Here is a 21,513-nt window from a genome sequence, read left to right on the forward strand (position 1 = left end):
AAGATCAAATAAAGTAGGCATTTAAAAAAAATATTGAATGTTTAGAATTTTAGTAATACATAATAAGTTTACTACTAATTACATTTATATTATATTTAATAGGAATTAAAAAAATTTTAACAGCACTTATAAAGTAAAAGGAACAAATTTTTTTTTTTTTTTTTTACTAAAAAATGCATATTTATAAATACATAAAATGGTTTGCTTGTACTGCAATAAAATTCTTATTATTTGTTACTTTAATCATTAAATATTTTTTATTTGCACAAATTTTTTTCATTTCTTCAAATACACTACTAAATTTCTTTTTAACATATTTCAGGGGTGATTGTGAGCAAAAGTCAAAATTCCGAAAAATTTCTTGAGTTAAAAAAGAAAAGAAAAAGTTTAAATTGAAAAATTAGACAAAAAAATTTAAACAAGTTTTTTTTTCTTTTTCTCAATATTTCTTAGTTTACTTAAACTTACTTACTTTACTCTATTTAACTTCTCTTACTTAGTTTACTCCATTTAAAATTTTACACATACCTATGATGACCTGGAGAAGTAATTGAAATTTACAAATATGTCTTTTTTTCTTGAGTTCATGATTATAACAACTATTCACTGATAAAAAATGAATATTAATCTTGAATATAAGCTTATAAAGTATCTCTCTGACTCTCCCTTACAAACAAATAAAATAAACTGTGTTTTTAAGTTCCACCTTTAAAAATTTGATTTCCCGAAACTTCTGTGATCAATGATTTTTTTAAAACGCCTGAACCTTTGATCTCCGGAAACTTCCGGATTACTGTTAGCGAAAATTCCGGAAATCCGGATTTTTTCCGGAGCACAATCATCCCTGATATTTCTACAATTTTACAAATGTTTTTAATCAAGTTAATATTTTTGGCATTTTATTAACTATACAGAAGTGAAATTTCTATTAAAAAAAATTAAGAACAAAATAACATACATTCCATTTCGAAAATCTCCCATGACATTTAGTGAAGATGTGAATATTAATGTTGGAATAAGAGCGAATGGTAATTGTAATGACATGAGAGCATTTAAGTAGTCATTCATCTTACTAAGATCTCTAATGTCACTGTAGATTGCAATAAAGAGGGTGGGAGCAATGGCAATACATCTGGTCAACAAAACTCTCTTCCAACGGGCCCACTTAAGGTTCAAAAAGCCCTACATAAATATAAAGAAACAAAAGATTTTACAATAACATTTAAAAAAATCATTACAAACATGTTATTTATGATTACAGATATGTAGACACATGGGAAAAGGTGCAAAAGTACAGATAATGTATAAGTATGGATATACTTCACATTTATACAGGATAATCAAGATCCTACATTATGAGTTTTAGTGCAAAAACTAGTAATAATAATACAAATCCAAAAACTAATATTTAATGCAGAACAAATAATAGAAATCAAAACACAAATTTCTAAAACTTATGCAGAACAAAAGATTGCTTAAAAAGAACTTCAAAAAAGATACAGGAAACTCACTTCCATGACAAACTGTCCAGAATAAGTTCCAGTCATAGTTGAACTTTGTCCAGCAGCAAGAATACCAATTGCCCAAATATATAAAGGTACATTCCCATACTCACAGCCTAAATATATACCCTAAAAATAAATTATGATTAAGTTTCTTTCTTGACCTACTTAAAATGTTAACTAAACATCTAAATTATTATACATTCAAATCACAAAATATTTTTTAGTAGGATCTTATAAATAGTTTGGACTTTAAGATATTTATAAATAGGTAAATTTTCCTATTTCAAAATAATATAAATTTCAATTAATACAAATCTGAAAAATCCAGAATTCATTAAGTTCTTAAACTAAAAGTTTTATATGTCCAACTTCTTTAGTAATTTATACCACATTTTTCCAAGTGAATAGGTCTTGTTGAGCACATAGGCATATTCTACACAAAATGCCTCAGAAAAAAACAATTCTCAAATCCATTTTTTTTTTAAATTTTAAAATATTATATATATATATATATAATTAACCTAACCTAGAACTTTAACAATAGAACAGGATAATAAACAAATAAGATACTTCAAGCAAAACTCAAATTATTATATCTAAACTTTAGAGAATTAAGGCATATAGGCAACAGTCTGTGATTAGCTGAGAGCTAAAATTTATTATATACAAACAGAAAACAACTATATTTGAAATAATTTTCTTTTGAAAACTATAATAACTAGACTTAAAACTTTTATAACTAGACTTAAAACTTTTATCAAACTATCTATATAATTGGAAATCAAAAATAAATGTTAATTCTCTGTCAAAAAAATTTTTTTCTACTAAGAATTTTTTCTTAGAAGAAATCTTTACAATATAAAACTAAAAACAAAGATACATTTTTATATTTAAACTTAAAAACTTTTGCAGTTATGGCATAGTTATATATCTCTTGGCAAGTTACGTAGCTTAATGTAATTAACACTATCATGATGTTAAAAAGTGATATTTGATTTAACCTTTATCAAATGTTGTAACTATAATTTTGAAATCATTATTATTTTTTTCCTGCAATTTTCATCTAACAATTTTGTAGCAGCTTGCCACAACATTGCTATACAAAAAAACGTCTATTTAGACTTTATTGTATAATTGCAAACATTAAGAAAAGACAGAGTTAAGAAGTTTAAAGAGAATAACAAAATAAATTTAAAATAGTTGCAGCTTAATCAGAAAATAAATAATATAGCCAACAACTAGGTAAAACTCCAAGCATTTTAAATTTTTATTTCATCAAAATAAAAAATATATGTTAATTTATTTTATAAAATTTTAAAATAATTATCAAACAACAAATTAATAAAATTTTAGTTACACAAAGTTATAATCAGTAATTGTTTTGGACATGAGTAGTAAAAGAATATCAGTGGTGATGATTTTAGCATTATTAGATTATAACTGAATTATTTAAATTGTGAATTCCCAATTATTTTGCAACATATAATATATTAAGGATATAATATTGGTGCACAATATATTATATCACAAAAATCATGAGGAATTTTTAAAATTGAATTATTTTTTTAATACATGATATTTTGACAGTGAAAACTTTTTGCTTTTCGATGCAGAAGTTTTAATGTTAGATTAAAATAAAATTATGTTATTTTTTTAAAATTAATTTCACTGTAACATTTTTGCTGAAAAATAAATAAAAATTAAAAAAACGAAACTGAATAAATCAATTTTTAAAGTATAAAAATTTATTTATTCAGTTTTGTTTTTTTAATTTTTATTTATTTTTCAGCAAAAATGCTACAGTGAAATTGTTACAGTGAATCAGCAGCATTTTTCCTTTAATTTTCAGCAATTTTCTTTTTTGTATTCAAAAAGCAGATGACATACCCTTAAATAAGAACCACAAAGTGCATGTTAAAAACTAAAACTACCTTGTTTAATTATCCAAATTAAACATGGCACCAAATTTATTTTTTGAATATAAACATATTTATTTTCTTCTAAAATAAATTATAATTTCTAACTATTTCTGATTTAACAACTCTGGGATTAAACATTTTTATTCTAATTGAATTTATTAAATATTTAATAGAGAATAATATAAATCAATAAAACAATTTTGTTAACAGCTTCTTTAAATAAAAATGAAATCTAATGAAATCGAAAATGAGAATTTTCTCAGTTTGTTTCTCAATTATCAGTCTTCATTTATTTACTTATTAGAAAATATTAAAAATGGAAATAAAAAATAAAGAAAACAAAGTTCTTGACAAATAATACTTACTGCACGATATATATCAACTTCTAGAGTAGAGTTATCATTCTGAAAGTTTTTAAAACATTAAGTTAGATTAATATATTTTTTTTAATTGAGATTAATAGTTATCATATCACACGTATTATAAACAAGCTATGTAGATAATATAAGACAAAAAATCAAATTAATGAAGCAAAAATAATTAAACTACTTCAAAAGTAAGAACTTAAAGTAAATGCAAAACAACATTTTTTTAAAATTATTGAAGTTGCAGAATAATTAAGCAATAATTATCTATATAGCAATAATTAAACAAGAAGATGAAGTAACATTTGGTAAGTTTTTTTAAACAGTTTTAAAAAAAAAAATTCCATTTTTCTTTTATAACCCCTATTAATTCATCTGTTAAATAATAATACAAATTTTAAATATAATTTTTTATCCTTAATTAATAAAAAATTTTTATAAATATAAAATAATTTATCTCTGACTTTGGGATCAAATGAGACATTAAACTACTGAGTAAAATTATAACATTAATTAATGTCAGTGCCACTTTTTACTTTACTTTTTTACAGATAATGTATAAATAACAATGTGAGGTAATATTTAGTTATTTTCCTCCTTTTTAATTTTTTGAAACAGTGCTTATTAAATATGTTCTATTGATATATTTCATATGCCTTATGTTAAAAAATAATAATTCATTTACTAGAATCTTTAATAAGAATAAAAATAAATCACTGAAAGTTTAGAATTAAAAACTTATTCACAATTTAAAAACTGATTATACTTACTGGAAATATATCAGCATAAGTAGTGTTCTGACAGAGGTTATACTAAAATTGAAAATTTCAATTGAAAATTAATACTTTATTAATTCAATTAATTATAAATATTTTCAAAATATTGGAAATAAACAGAAAACGGTTGGACAAAAATTTTATTTGCTATTTAACTGATATACTGTTAAAATATTTTTGTTAAAAAAACATCACATAAATATCTTTAAAATTTCAGATTAGGAATCTTGAAATTTAACCACAAAACTATAAAAAAGTAATTATTAAGAAAAGGAAATATTTTCAAACCAATGAGTTATAAACTTCAGTTCAAATGAGTATAAAATTATTATTTTTAAAGAAATTTCAAAACCAAAATTTAAGCAATGAAATTTATTATTAGCCCATAAAAAGTATTTTTCTTTTTAAATCTGCTTTAGCAATGCTTTAAATCATTGGTCTTTCCGCCTTGAAATTTTGAAAGCATCATATACTTATTTTTCTAACAAAGCAATGCATATATAGTTGTTGATCCAGATATTGGAATTAGACTGTACAACATATAAAATTTTGCTTAATACATTAAGCCTATTTTTTAATTCTTGTTTAATAACCCAAGCAAGTTCAGTTAATTAGCTTTTCCTTGTTATTTTATGCAAGAAATTAGATGGGATAATTTAGGGTGAAAAAACACAGAAATAAATTCTTTTTCAGCTTATGATAATCAGTTATGGTGGCAGGAAAGTAAGCTAAGGTATAGTGACCCTGTATATGGAGTTAATATGTTGAATCAGTTACAAAAGAACGATGTTTAGACCAATTTAGTTTGCTGTTTACTTTTATAAGAAATACAAAATATTCAATTATATTAAGTATAAAAAATACTTACTACATCAGCATTAGATTTACCATACAATCCTTTAGCAAATACAGAAACCACAAATATATTTATTATTAATGAGACGAATAATGCAACTGCAGATTCAATGAAGTAATACATATTAGCTTCTCTGACTTTCTTCTGATTTCTTCTATCCACTTCCCTAGACTATAAGAAAATCAAAGAATATTTAAGAATAGGTGCATTCATAAATTTCATCTGCTAAAAATGGCCCCCAATTGTTTAAATTTGAGCATTTGTGAAAACTTCTAGCAACTCAAAAGATTGAACTAATCTAGTTCAATTTTGAACAAAGCATTTGAAAACCATTTTCCTGCCCTAGTTTATAAATGTACCCAATATTTAAGATCATAAAAAGAAATATAAATAAGTAATGAGATAAAGTGCTTTTTTTTACAAAAATAATTTCAATGTAGCATAAATAATTCTTAGAACACACAAATTTAACTTATTACAAGAAATAATAGAATGAAAATAATTGAAAATAATAACCCTTTTAGAATGAAAATAATTTTTTCGTGCAAGTCAAGTGCGATTTTAGGGAAAATGAAACAGATTAAGTAATAGTTTCTAAAACATTTATCAGAATAAATTAAATCATAATTATGATAATTTGAAAATGTTAAAATAATTTTGGGTAAAGTTGCTTATTCTCAAGCAAATTAGAACAGCGAGTAAGTCACTGAAAAATGAAAATTTTATTGCTTCAAGTCAGTTTTATAAACAAACATCACATTTAGTACTAAGCAGCAAAAACTTATTGTCATGTTGGAATATGCAAAACATATTTCCTAGCTTTTAAAATCTAAATTATTATCTTATTTAATCCCTTTCTCAGTAAATAAAAATCATTAACATAATCAGTCATCTTTTAATAGCACTACCTTGAGTTCACTGCAATAATCTGTTGTATGATTGCAGAAAGCTGCTGTATAGTTGCTAAATGTTTTGATAAGACTTTCTCACACTTTTTTATCTGACAACACATCTAAAAGTGTATGGCAAAGAAAAAGAGCCTTGGCAGTAAATTAAATCAATTAATAGACAAGGCATGGGATTCCTTTAACATTCTTTGGCTAAAACTATTCTAATATATGCATAACACTCGCAGTTTTGATTTCTGGGTGGACGGAGGTGTCCCGAATGTGTTCCATATTTTTTGGTTGCCATCAGCATAAAATTAATAAATCATACCGGTACTCTTCACCTATAAAATATTTTTGAATCCCGAACTTAAATGTATATTTAATTTTATAGTAATATATTTATTTTTACTCCATATTCATTTTTACAGAAGCTATTACATGTGTTTTTCTTTTTTTAATCTACTTTTATTACATTTTTGACTTTGATTGTTTTCTAAATTAAGAGTTTAGAACTAAAAGTGTTGTTTCATTACTATGATGCTATTCCATATTACCCACATTACACTAAATTTTAGGATAAACTAATTTGAATTGCCGTCTTAACTTATTAACCATTTTACAATAATTATTTTTTGGTGTAAATTACTTTAATATGCTGTTTAAAAATTATCATTAAAGAGATTCATTAAATGACTTGTTACTGAACGATCAGCTTCATGCACAATGTGCTGATCGTGAATTACATGCACAAATCATATCAATCTGTTTGGCAAGTGAAAATATTCAATAATGGTTGTGACCCATCAAATTTGCTAGGACAATATACCTTAAATTTTAAATGTTATTTTTAAAAAAAGATTACTAAGGGTAAGCAAACAGAATTATTTGTAGTACATGCATTCAAAGGAATAATTTAAGCTTTTGTAGGAAAAAAAGCTTTTTTATGCTAAGAAACAACAATTATTGTGAAACAATCATCATGGTTGGTGAACAGCAGATACCACCTGTTTGCTGCTGCACTAGAAGAAGCTCTTTTTAGAAAGACTATCTTAGATTTCAAATCAAAGTGTATTTTTAAGTTCTTAAGTACAAAATATATATACAAAGCTAAGTGTTTAAGAAGGAACACCTTCTTTCGGTAGCATATCTTGGACTGAATGTAGAGTTATTTAAGCATAGTGATGAAGAAGCAATAACAGAGTAGGGGTTTTGGACGTCCTAAACTGGTTTTGGACAGGTCATTTGGGTTTTACTGTCTTAAACTGTCCTGAACTGTCTTAAATGTGTCCAAAACCTTGAACATTGGTAACATACAAGGTAAAAATTCTACATGTGTAACCATTGTACACATAATAATCACATATATTAATAAATATTTGATACTTTTTATACAATTTGCTTTAACTTATTAAAGGAAAATAAGATAATAGGAAAAGATTTATAACTTTTGAAGTTCCACAATTCATTGAACAACAAAGGTGAATATCTTATTCTTTAAATATGAATAAATATGCTTTTAATACTGATAAATTATGTTTTTGTATAAGGGTAAATAATGCAATATTAAAAATAATCATAAACATTTTTAATAAAACCAAAACTTGCCTTCCTTTTGTTCCTTATTCAAAAACTAACATTTTATTTTTCACAATGTTTTTTTTTAAATTGTCACAAATTGAGTGAATAGGTTTTGGACAGTTTAAGACAGTACTGGACAAAGGGGTTTTGGACAAGACTGTTTAAACGCTGGTTTAAACCGCCGATTAATCAATTCTGTCCTAAACCTTGCCAACTCTGAGCAGTAAGTCGACCTGCTATCAGTTTCAACAAAGTATGAAGATTAGCATTTACAACTGACTGTGAAGAAGAAAAATAGATGCAAGTCGAAGCACAGAGTTCCCTAGGAAACTTACAACATCATGAAAAAGTATACAAGCTAACTCACCGCAGCTTGAGTAATCAATAAGATATGCACTAGCAATGACATCACAACATCCGAGGCATTTATAAATAAAACAGTTGCGTCGTGAACCCTTTTGCACTCTGCATTTCATTAAAATGATGAAACAGTAACAAGTTTAGTTGTATACAAGCTTCTCCTTAATTAATGCTAAGGGAGTTATACAAAAGGTCTGTTAACCCTCTAGAAAGATGATAAAACCTCACGCTTTAATTTTACATTATAGTGAGTTAAGGAAAAAACATAATACAGGGGAAGATCCGGCTGATTGGCTAAGCTATTTCGAATAGTATAAACTGTCTGAACTCAGATGAAACTGTTCATCTCAGAATTGACTTTTTTTTCTTTTTTAAATATATCATTGCTTTTAACTTCCTTAATATGAATTAATTTGAAGTTATAGATTAATTTTCATTCAAGGATTATGCATACTTTTAAAGAAATTAATTTTTAAATTAATTAAAAAAAAAGAAAGAAAAAGTAAGAAAATAAAAAAGTTGCATTTACTTGCACTCAGTGAGTTTGCAATGGCGTCTTTATCGCCTGCTTATCAGCAAAATTGAAAAGTACTGATAGTTGTTGTAAATCTAACTTGAAATAAATGTTCTACAATTACGATTCGTTAAACATGAAAGTCTTATAAAATAATAAACAACATAAAAGTAATTCCTCATCTGTTTTTAAATATGATTTTTTTTAATTGCAACCATTTCCAAAAGAAATCATTTTCTTCAAATTTAATTTTTTTAAATATAATTTTAGTAGTGTTTGAAGATGCCAATAATACTGATCATGCAATTAAAAAAAAATCCTCATTGAGGATTTTAATGTGAGAACTTCAACCATGATAAAAATGCAAAATCTATCATAGGTCAAAACCAGTAGAACTTCAAATTTACATGCTAGTTATTAGTTGGATATTTACTTGACAATATATATGATGAAATACGTGATTAAAATAAAGTAAAATGAACAGTAAGATAAATAAACTCAAATTTATAATTAATCATTTCTAAGAAATGTGCTGAACAAGTGCAATTTTTAACTCTAATACAGTCTTTAACAAAGCTACTGTAACAATATTATCTGATTGAAAACTTCATTCGCTTCAGAAATAAACAAATCTAAAATAAGTTATTTCATAGTTGTTTGTTTCTGAAGCGAATGAAGTTTTCAATCAGATAATATCTTGTCCCTTCAGTTTCTTCGGATTATTTATTCAATAATAACTTTTATTTATAATAAAACCACTCAACAAAGCTTTGAATGTTTCTCTGCATAAGAAATGGAAAGTTTACCTTGACAAGAGCTGAATGAAGGTATAAATTATGTGGCATAATCACAGCTCCAACAATACCAACAGCCTGTAAAAGTGCTTGATTATCACAACCTCTACACATTGGAACTATCAAACCTTCAACAACTTCACCTTGATTAGGACTAGCTACCACATACTGTAAGAAAAAAAATTAGCAAATCAATAACTAGAAAATAAATTATACTTTATTCTACAATTTATCGAATTTAAAGTTTATATTTTATTTTCAAACTGAAAACAATGTGCGTCTGTTATTTAATGTTATTAAGATGTCATCAATTAGATAACTTTATTTGGACAGCTAATCATCTTTTTTTCAGTAATGTATTCGAAATCTTAAATTGAGGAAAAGGACAGATTAAAAGAAATTTTTCAAGAGGGGTTATTGTAATATGGGACAGTAGAAATGTAGTAAATAAATATATCACTCAAATCATCAAAGAAATTTAAACAAAATTATTTAGATTTGTTATTTCCATTTCAGATAAAAAATTTAAAAAAAACATAAGTTTCTTTTATTTTAAAAGAAACAATTTATTTTAAGACAAAAGATTATATTCAATTTTCATTTAAGCAAAAAAAAAAAATTTATTTAAGAGAAAATGTTTTTTTTTTACTTGTACAAAGTCCTTTGAATTATATACTGAAGCATTTTATATATAACTTTTTATTATTCAAGAATGGTCTAAACCTATGTCTAAGAATTAACACAATTTAGTTACATAATGTATATATATATAGATATATATGCGTGTGTGTGTGCGCATGCGTGTAACATAAAAAGCTTCAATTAATCTTTTTATTTCTTTTCTGTAAATCCTTTTCTTTTAGTTTGTCATTCTAATCGAAATGCTTTCTCATACTTTTAAATTCACACCCTGTCCTTAAATCTATTTTTGGCTCAAGTATGCATCAATTAAAAGTAAGACATCTTTCCACTTTGCTCTTTGTGGGAATCGAGAGACCTATTTAATAAACCAATTACAATTACTGAGATTTTCCACTTTCACTAAATTGAAACATTTTACGGAATTGCTTTGCAAGATTTTCCCTAACATATAATCTAGAAGCACAACTTTTCGTGTCTTCTTTTATAGCTGCTCTCTGTCTAATAATTAATAAATAAATTCTGCAACCTACTTCCCTGCCTAAGACCTGTTTTAATCCTTCCACTCGGCAACGACGTTATATATATATTTATGGAATATTAAGTTTTAATGGATACTTTTGGATTGTGTGTGCAGATTATTTTTTTTATCTTACTCTGCAGCTATAAGTGAAAAATGTAAATAATTTACCTCATATCCAAATGTAACTGCCATCACTGTGATTAGAAATGCAAAAAAGAACTCCAATTTTCTTAGACCATATTTATCCAAAAGTAGAAAAGTGAAAGTATCAACAATTGTTATCAATACTCCAGCATAAAGAGGAATTCTAAAACAAAATAAAAAACTAAGTAAAATATTAAAAAAAAAATTTTAGTTCAAAATTCTTAAACAAAAATACCTGCAAATAAGGCAAACCAAAACAGACAATGAAAACTAACAATTAAAAGAGTATAGTGTAAAAATGCTTAATATGACATCTGGAGAAAAAAATTTGGGAAAGATCTTGTTTCAGTCTTATTTAACAACACAAATATGTATAACAAAGTCCTTGCATTTTGCTGATCTCACTGGATGAAGGTTGAAAGTCTTTGGATGTTTTGAAGTAGAAAAAGTTTTAAGTGTATTTGGCTTTGATAAGAGACCGACGAGAACTAACTTTAGAGACAACAACAAATTAAACTGCCAATAATATGAATGCCACGAAGAGTGTCAAAGATATTTTGCTAATTGGAAGCTTGCTTATAAAAACCAAAGCATAATCTTTTTCTCTTATTATCGAAGCATAAAGTTAAAGGCTTATTTGTTTAAATTTAATAAAATGTAACTTAGAACCTACACTTCCTATGCTTAACAATTTAATGTGTGCAAAGAAAACAAACTAAATTTTTAATAAAAAGAGAGAGGAATTTCAAAAAATTATTTCTTTATTAAAAGTTCATAAATCATTATTTGGTAAACATAATTACTGCTTTTTGGAATGATTTTAGCACTTTTTCATGTAATTTTTAGCCTCCTTATATTCGAAATTAAATATTAATGCATAATAAATGAAGGACGGATGTGAGCAAAAACATTTAAACACTTAATTATGCAAAAATCATACAACCAACAATGAATAAAACTTTTAAATGTCTAAACAATTAAAACTTTTATCTGTCTATAATTGTAAGAATAAATCTAGCACAAACTTCTTTCAGAAGTGTAATAAGAGCAAATTAGTTAAATTAATTAATAAATCTTCTAGACCTATAAAATTAGTAATCATTAATTCTCCTGACCTATAAGACTGTAATAACTATATATTTTAGAAAATAATTATAATTACGAAAATGAAAATAAAATTATGCTTATCATCTGTTAAATTTAGTAACAATCATAGAGTGCAAAGGATAAACTATTTTCTGAATTCGAATTATTTACTTTTATATTTAAAAGTATCTACTTTTTTTTTCTATGAAAAAATATATATAAAGCTAAACCGAAATTAGAAAACAATATTTATATTAAGCATTAATGATTAATTTTTGTAATGGAGTAATTCCAAATCCTACTTTGCATTTTATAACAATCCTCCCAAAAAAACTCTTTATGTAAAAGGGAGAAAGAAAGTCTTGACTCGAAGCATTAGTTCGATGCAAATTTAAATCTAACAGATTCGTCATATTGTAACGATCATTTAAAACAATTTTTTTAATATAATATTAAGCATAAATGTTTAAACAATCAAAGGGTTTAAAGAAATATAATGTTAAAAATCATTTTCAAATTGTTCCAGAAAGCGATTATGGAGAAAAACACCACAGTTTCTATGTAAGCATTTAAATATATCTGTGTATAAAGTAATATCTAGATAAAATGTCTGGAAACAAGGAAAAGTTTCACCTAAAAATGTCCCTCTTGAAAAACTACACATTGACATTCTACACATTGAATTGTGTTATTATGATATACATTGGTATCTTTATCTACAATATGTTAAACAATTTTTCATAATGAGACTGTTACAAATTAAAAAAGAAATAAAGTACGATTTCATACAGTATAATATTATGAACTTAATTAAAGAGAAATTACAACAAAGAAATTTACCAATGCAAAATATATATATATATATTCAATGATTTTTATTTTTTAAAAAAATTAATAAATATACATTTCAAACATAAAACCTACCCTTTATTAGAAAGGAGATAAAAAGCTATAGCAGTTCCAATAACTTCTTGCATATCAGACCCAACAATGGCAATTTCAACCATTATCCACAATAAATAACGAGGAACTGGAGGGAATCTTCTTTGACAAACTTCAGCTAAATGAAGGCCAGTCACAACACCTAGCCTAGCTGCCAATCTCTGCATAAGAAGTCCTAAAAATGTTGCCCACATGAGAACCCAGAGCAAATTGTACTTTGCAGCAGCTCCAGATTGCAAATCAGATTCAATATTTCCTGGATCTAAGTAGGCTATACTCATCAGAAATCCTGGTCCCGTGAAAGCCCATAGTTTGCGAAAGTTAAATTTATACTAGAAAAAAAAAGAAAGAAAACATTTAAAAGTTATTCATTGTAACAATAAATTAATACAGTGAAACATCTCGGGAGCGACCACTCTCCGTTCCACAGTAAAACAGTCATTGATGGAACTTAGTCATTCTTAGAGGTTACCTCAATTGACTTCAAAATTTTTATCGAAGGTACATGATTTTTTGAAAATATTTTATTTTCAGTCAGAGTTCTTTTCATGGTCTGGAAATGCCACTTCTGTTGGCATCATGAAAAGGCAGATCTATGAATAAAATTTAGTGTCCATAAAAATGATCCCAACTGATATAATTATGTGTAAAAACAAATGTACCAATTATGAATAAAGCTAAAATAAAGTTTTTTGTTAAAGTTTGCAATTAATTTCATATCATAAAAATTAGTTAGCTTTAAAAGATGAGAAGAAGTTTGTTTGAGATGTTTTTGTTTTTTTAAATAACTTTCAACTCTCAAAGTAAATCACTGTCCAGGCCGAATTTACTACCGTTTAGCGGTACCTTCACAAATTCAACTTTAGGAAAAACGGTAGTTTCACAAAATACTTTTTCTTAAAATATTATTTTTGTATCCCTTAAGAAACGATAAATCCATATTTTTGTGTTGATTTTTTAATATAATTTTTAATTTTTCACAAATTATGTCTAAATTTTCACAAAATAGGTACCTTTCAGAAAAACCTAGGCAGACCCCTGCATTGTCTTCAGTGCACTATTGCAACAAGATGTTGCAACAAGATGAAGAAAAAGCTCTCTAAATAAGAGCCTTAGACAAATATTTCGAATGCATTTTAATTTACTTATTTTTTTTGTTAAATTTTTTGTTTTGATATTTTTCTTGTTTCCTTATTTTACCGTTTCTGCATTTGGTGCAGATGTTTGCCGATCTCTGGGAGAGGGTTTCAATGCTCCCTCCAAAAGGTTTTCTTCAACACTAAGTGAAGTGCATGGAAAAAATTATCTGCCTCCCAAAAGTGATCATAAATGGAGGTGGTCTTTCCTGAAGGTTACACTGTATTGTGAAGTAAATGTCAGTAATATTAATACATTGATAAACAATGAACAAAATTAAATTATAAAAATATAAAGATATAAAAAATATATTAAAACAAGATTACCTACAAACAATTATTGGAATTTATCAATTTTAGTTCTTATAAAAATTTATTGATTTAAATTTAGGTTGTTTTTATTTATAAATGTGTGTCTGATGTGTGTAAAGAATAAAAGATAAAACGAAACCTTTTTCATAAGAAAGGATCTACATTTTCACAAAACATCTCTTTTACTTTTTAAGGAATTCATTTGATTAGGTAAAAATTATACACACTTTATTTCATATTTGAAAGTTTTCTTTTAATCACATAAATAATATGCTGTATTTTCGCAATGAAAATGCTGAGCTTTTAGAAATGTACATTACTTCATACTTTCTAAACAATGAAAATAAAAAAAAAATTTACGAAATTCAAAATGCTTTCAATATTATTACAAAATATGAATGATAAAATCTTACTTTAAATGTTTACTGAAATTTAGTAGATACAAAATAATGATGTAACTACAAAAAAAAGAAGTAAGATTTTAAATCAGGAGAACAGATTTAAATTTATCTAGTTTCATATATTTTATAGGTTCACTAATTACTTATTTATATGACAACATAAAGTTAGGAAAGTAGTCATTTCTAAAAGAATATTTCCATTCATTCATTGAATATATTCATATAGTATTCTTTACTAAAGAATATTTTTATTTAATTAAGAATATTTTATTTCATATTTTCATTAGACAGTTTATTATGAGCATATAATTTAAGTAAAACACTTATTCTACTTGAAATTGCCAAAGAAAAATTTAATTTATCATTATTATACATGTCTCAAAGACATTTATATTATCCCCTTTCTCTTTGAAATTTATTATTCATTTATGGAAGCAAAAAAAAAAATCACTTCAAAATACTTTAAATTTCATAGAGGAAATTATTCATAGAATTCATTCATTAAAATTTCATAGATGAATTTATGCCAGTGATTACCACTGGTATAAATTTTCATTTAAATTAATAAAAGCATTATATTCCAATTTTACAATATATACTAAGCATACAATGTCGCATAAAATTCGGCAATTTCTAAAATTTCACAATTTGAAACAAACCTTAGCTCTTCTTTAAAAAGATAAAATACATAACTTAGAATTTTCACGTAATTAGATAGCAATGTGTGTTGTTGCTAGTATTCAATCAATAAATATAGCTTATTAGTTTTAAATTAAGGGTGCTTAATTTCTGTTATGAGTAAGGTATCTGACCTATTTAAAAATATTTTGATACTGATGCTAGAACATATAGGTCTAAGAAGAAGCTAAAGCATTTGAGCATGCATTCATTATTTACTTATGAGAAAAAGTTCCCATGTAAAAAATATTTTTTGCTATTTCATAGAACAGTATTATAATATTTTTGCAACTATAAATTACAAAATAAGATTGTATTAATAACTCATTTCCTGAAACTAAATTATTCAGTTATAAGAATAACTTGAAGATTTTTTTAAAATTTGATACACACAATATAATACGCAAAAAAAATTTATTCACAATTTAACATAAAAGTTAGTTTTTTTAAAAAGTTCTTTCCTAGTTAAACTTATTAACAGAATTTTAAAAAAAGGAAAAAGATAATTCAAGTTAGATTTTAAAATTTAAACTCAAAATAATTACTATTAAATTTTTGATTTCTAAAATAAAGGTTTTGAATAAATATGAATTATTCATATTAAAAATTATAATGCAGCAAGAATAGAACTTTTATACAAGAAATAATGTACAGTCTTTTCTTAAACTTTAAAAATTAAGCAACTGAGGTTCAGTCATTTTATCAGGACAGTACCATTTTAGTTCAATTTGTACAAGAATAATGGGAGAATAACATAATAGAAAACATTGTTTTCTACTTTTAAAAATAGAACACTAAACAGATAATTGAATATGAAACAAATGCATTGGAATTATTTATAATGAAGGCAAAATATTAGCAATATTTATAATGTCGTATTTAAAATTTATAATCTTTTTGTATAAATAGCAAAAAAAGGAATTTTATTTACATTTTGTGATAAAAAAAAGAGCTCAATTCAATGACTTGAACAATATTTGAATTTACATTCAAGGTTAGTAAGTATAATGATGACCCTTTAAAATTGTTAAAACAGTTTAAGAAAATAATCCTATGTGAAGAATTTCCAGTCATAAATGTTTGAGGGAAACAATACATTGTGATACAATCGTTCAGAAATTACTACTTTTACACAGGTTGATTAATTTAATAACAATTCTAATGTGTAAAATATAATTATACTGATAATTCTATCATAATTTAAGTACAACAATATTCTGATTTTAATAACAGAAACATAAATTCCAAGACCTTATTTTTAGTTCCCTAGATCGAAAATGTCATTTTTATGAAGGTGTGAAGAGGAGATAAGTTTACGTTTAAGAAATTAAGAGCAAATCACAATGATTTAAAAAAATGCACACAAAAAAAGTGAGCAAAGAAAAACATATCAATACACAATATATACATATATATACATACTACATACAATATAGATTTTTAAAAACTTGTAACATACTTGAAAACATATGAATCATCTAAATGACAAACTCATTGAGTATTTTCCAGATTTATTTATTTATTTTATTATAAAAAAGAAAATAACTTCTAGCATAGACTTAACAGAAAGACTATAAATGTTCCATTCTGTTATCCTGAGGGAAACAAATGAAAACAGCTATTACAGAAGTTATTTGTCTTTCAAATAAAAATAATCTAAATAACACCAACCAAGTTTTGCACTGAAATAACTATATAATAAAAACTACTGTAGAAGGAACAAAAAGAGCTTACATCATCTGTTTCAGGTATTGTTATTCTTTCTTGAAAATATGTATCAAGTTCTTTACTTTTTAAATTTGAAGTTTCATTTACATTGCCTTCAGCACCATCTCCTTGACTTCTAATTTCCACGTCTAATTTAAAAATAAATATATATAATTAAAAATAAAGAAAACATTCAATGAAAAACTTCATTTTAGAAATAATAAAATCTTTCATTGGCAGGATGTGAATTTGGTTAGCAATATACTTCAAACAAGATAAGTCAGCATTGTTAAAATATAGTAAAATAACAATAAGAAACTTATGAATTTCAGAAATAATATTGAAAATTATATGTACGACAGTATAAAATGTCAAAAATAAGACTGAGAAAAGGTAAAATTCAGGAAATAACTTATCAATCATCTTTAAAACGTCACTTATTTCTGAGTGTAATAACTTCTTAAATCAATAAATAAAGTTTTTAAAAGTGTATTAAAAAACAAATAATAAAAGAAACATTAAATATTTAGATATTTTTGCTACCCTATAAGCTTTGTTCAGTGGAATTTTATGTTTAATAAACATGCAAGGTCGAAAACTTCACATCAGAAAACTATTCAAGAAACATTTGCAGGAAAAAAAAATAGTGAAGAAAAAAATAACACCAAGACTAAAAATAAAACAAAAATAAAACAATGCATCAAAAGTATTAAATTCATTCATTTAATGTAGATTGTAATGTCACATAATAAACAAAAACTAAGTTTGACGTAAAGGTAGTTTAAAAAATGAAAAATCACAAACAGCTTTTTGAGTTATGGAACCTGCATAATGTGTTTCACCCAAGGAATTCAAGAAAAAGAAAATGGCAGTTTTAGTTATGAAGCATAAATCTGGGTTGATTTAAAGTCCTTTATAAAAAGGCCCTACCAATAAACTCAAATTTATAAAAACCACCACTATAAAAAAATAAATAGTTATAAAACTACCCATACACAAAGTTCCATTTTTATATATTATATATATATATATATATTAGTTGAACATTAGTAGTCGTAAACCCAATTTTTGGGTTTACGACTACTAATGTTCAACTACGTAATCTTGTAATTTTGAACCCAATCCAGAAGACAAGGGAACTCTTGGATCAAGTATTGATAGAAATTTGCCTTCGTGGAGGACTTTTAGATGGAACTAAATCACATTTGCATTACATGGACAGGAAGACCATGAGAACCTCCCACGGTTAGCCTGACGTCAAGGGGACTCTAACCCATGATCCGTCTACCACTGAGGATATTTCACGTCAGCACTGTGGTCAGTGCAAGCCAGATGTGAATTCCTTTCGACTGGGATTCGAATCCAGTTTACTTCATTGGAAGGCGAACGCTCTATTTCCTGAGCCATCGCACCTTAAAGTTCCATTTTATAAAAGTATTTTGCATATACTTGATCATTAAACAAATGTAAATTACTAAAATTTAGTGATTGCTGAAATTGAATTTTATTACAAGCTTAAGAAACTTTCATAAAAATAATTCTATTTTTCATAGTAATATTTTTATCAAAAAATTTAACCCTGAAATTAAAACTGGGATCGGCTCCTAAAAACACTAAAAAAAAATAATAATAATTGAAAAATCTAAATTATAATTCAATACATAGATATTCATGGGTATATACACAAGAATTATCTGCATCCTAGAAAGTTTAATAAACAAGCCACAATCAACTACAAAAAATATAATAATTTAATTAATTGAAACTCTGAACAGATTCAAAAAATCACAATTTACAAAAAACACAGAATGGTACACTGTATTTTTTAGTAATATGCAGATAAAATAATAAAAAGAGAAAAAATATATTTACCAGGATCGTAAGCTTGGTTATCCATATTGAGCAAAGGTACACTAAAATATATATATATATATTCAGATTTAACATATGTGGTAGAGATATATTTAATTTTAAAATTAGAAAAAATTATGGTTCAATAACAATTAATCTTGATTTTATTATAAAATTAGTTTAATTTTTGGCAACTTTTAAAAGCATATCATATTTCTCATATCATACTAAAAGCATATCATAAAGCATATCTTTTTTCGTTATATTAAATTGTTAAGAGACATTTGCGCCTAAATTTTAATAAAAAGTAAAGTAAATCAGTAAAAATTAATATATTTTAAATGAAATATATGTAAATAGAAAAAAATTTTCTCACAAAAATATTCTAGTTTTAAAAAAGGAAAAAAAATAATTTCAGGTTTCTACAGTTCTTTTAGGAAAGTGCCTTTGCAAGAACTATTACCAAAATTTAAAATGAACCACAATAAAATAATTTGTAGTGATTCCTAGGAGCAGTAATTGATGTGAGAAATTGATTGGTTGTTTTTTTATTTTGTGTTTGGATCTGTCACAGAAAAGCAGATTCCATCATAATCATGAACATTCTGTATTGTACTTTCTCCTTTAAACTCATTATATTAAGCAGGGTGTGTAGCCAAATTTTTCAACAAAAAATAAGCATCTCTTAAGTACCTACCTTTTAAGCAATCGAAAAAAATTTTAAGAACTCTAAAAAAATATCATAATTAGGATATGAGGACTAATATTTTTTTTCCCTTCATATTGTTGAAAGTTCTTCATATATATGTGTTACCAAAATGCAAAATAATTTTCTAAGTTACATGATCATGAAAAAATAACTAGTTTCTGTCAAAGAATTTTTTTCGTGATAATATTATCCACCATAAAAACAATTAAGCACAATTTTAAATATATTCAATATTGAGTGAATCATTCCATTTTTTAAATTAATAATTACTTTACACAATTATGTAAAAAAAGTTTATTCAAAATTATAAATAGGGTGACCTGGGGTGATTCCTGATCAAAAAATGCAAACATCTATTTCGTGAAAAAACTATTCAAGAAAGAATTTTAATATTTACTGGAAGTTTGAGGCTATATGAGATGAGTCCTATGCTACCTTCTTTTGTTTGAAAATCTAATTAGAATTTAAAAGATTTTAAATTTTTAGTGATCAGGAATTATGCCTTCTCTTGATCATTTCTGGGGTAATTACTGATCACCAGTTTTTATAGCAAACGGGCTATTTAAAAATAATGATACAATGGTAATTAACAAATACGACATCAAAATCAAACAAATAAAGCAAAAATATATGTTTAAGCAGCTAATAAAACAATTTATTCAAAAGCAAGAATAAAGATTAACACTTTAAATTTTCCAAAAATCTTTGCATCGTGGCATACATTTTAGGCAAGGAACCAACTCATTCTCATGTTCTGCTGGAATATAAGAAAGAGTTCCACATGGGTTACTTTTGCTGGATTTTTTAACTTAATTGAGAGTGTAAAGTTAAGTAAGGTATATCTGGCAGCAGCGCTCACACTGAAATTTTCATTTTCAATCCTTAAAAGAAATTCACTTATTTTGCTTTTTAGAAGCTTAGCATCCCTTTTAAGGCTTATAATTTATCACCATATTTATATTAGGCTAATTTATAAACTTAAAAATTATTTTAACAATATACACACATAAAATTAAGATAGAAGCAAGGTAAGACAAACCAGATATGGTGCAAATCAGAACACATTTGTCTTGTATAATGTATCGTATAGTTAAAAATAAATTTTGTGATTACAGTTAAAATATATTTTATAGTTTCTCCACTTAATAAATATGAACTGTTATTTAAGACAAGACAATTAACTATTTATCAGCTATTTTTTATACTATTTATAAGAAGAAATGACAATGATCAGGAATTACCCCAGTGATCAATAACTACCCCCTCTGTAGGGGCAACATTTGATATAGTTTCCTATAATCAATTATAATGTTTACAGTAGATGTGAAACAAACAAAAGCTTACATTATTTTTATATCAAAGAAAAAATTTTAGCAAGTTTTTTTTATCAAAAAAAAACATTTGATTTTAAATCAAACTACATTGAAATGGTAATATGGGAGTCCGTATCGAGATCTGTGGCAGAATTATCTCCAAGTCTTGGAAACTTCCGGGCAGTGGCCTGCGAGAAATTGAAAAAAAACATCACAGAAAGCAAGCAATTCGAAAGGTATAACTCGTAGCCACCCCCTGGGTAAACATCTACACGTTTTTTTAAACAAAATTTGCAAGTTTAAAATTTATTTGGCCCCTTGGCATAACAGATCACGATATGAAATTATCCCCTGGTAATAATTTATAAAACTAAATTTAAGGCCCCATTAATAAAAAGGAATTCAAATTAAAAAAAATTGATTGCAAAGTTCTTTAGCAACACATTTAGAAACATATTTTTTTTAGTGATAAATTTTTTAGCAATTTTAAAATCAAACTGAAAGTTTCCCCAGGG

The 21,513-nt window shown here is 25.6% G+C and overlaps 1 protein-coding gene across 4 annotated transcripts in view; it reads right to left on the reverse strand.

Moving 5' to 3' along the window:
- Mvl (solute carrier family member malvolio) overlaps positions 1-21,513 on the reverse strand; it is a 59,685-nt gene that overhangs the window by 18,046 nt on the left and 20,126 nt on the right. For all 4 annotated transcript variants that reach the window (XM_087153368.1, XM_087153369.1, XM_016059767.4 and 1 more), the window contains exons 2-11: positions 18,998-19,038; positions 17,153-17,274; positions 12,874-13,223; positions 10,888-11,026; positions 9,570-9,725; positions 5,434-5,592; positions 4,560-4,601; positions 3,790-3,828; positions 1,512-1,631; positions 959-1,182 (exon numbers count right to left, since the gene is read on the reverse strand). In XM_087153368.1, coding sequence (XP_087009494.1) covers positions 959-1,182; positions 1,512-1,631; positions 3,790-3,828; positions 4,560-4,601; positions 5,434-5,592; positions 9,570-9,725; positions 10,888-11,026; positions 12,874-13,223; positions 17,153-17,274; positions 18,998-19,038 — 1,392 coding nt within the window. The remainder of the gene's footprint in view (positions 1-958; positions 1,183-1,511; positions 1,632-3,789; positions 3,829-4,559; positions 4,602-5,433; positions 5,593-9,569; positions 9,726-10,887; positions 11,027-12,873; positions 13,224-17,152; positions 17,275-18,997; positions 19,039-21,513) is intronic.

This window comes from Parasteatoda tepidariorum, chromosome 10 (assembly GCF_982258835.1).
Source record: "Parasteatoda tepidariorum strain Cologne lab strain chromosome 10, Ptep-v5.0, whole genome shotgun sequence".
Taxonomy (NCBI): domain Eukaryota; kingdom Metazoa; phylum Arthropoda; class Arachnida; order Araneae; family Theridiidae; genus Parasteatoda; species Parasteatoda tepidariorum.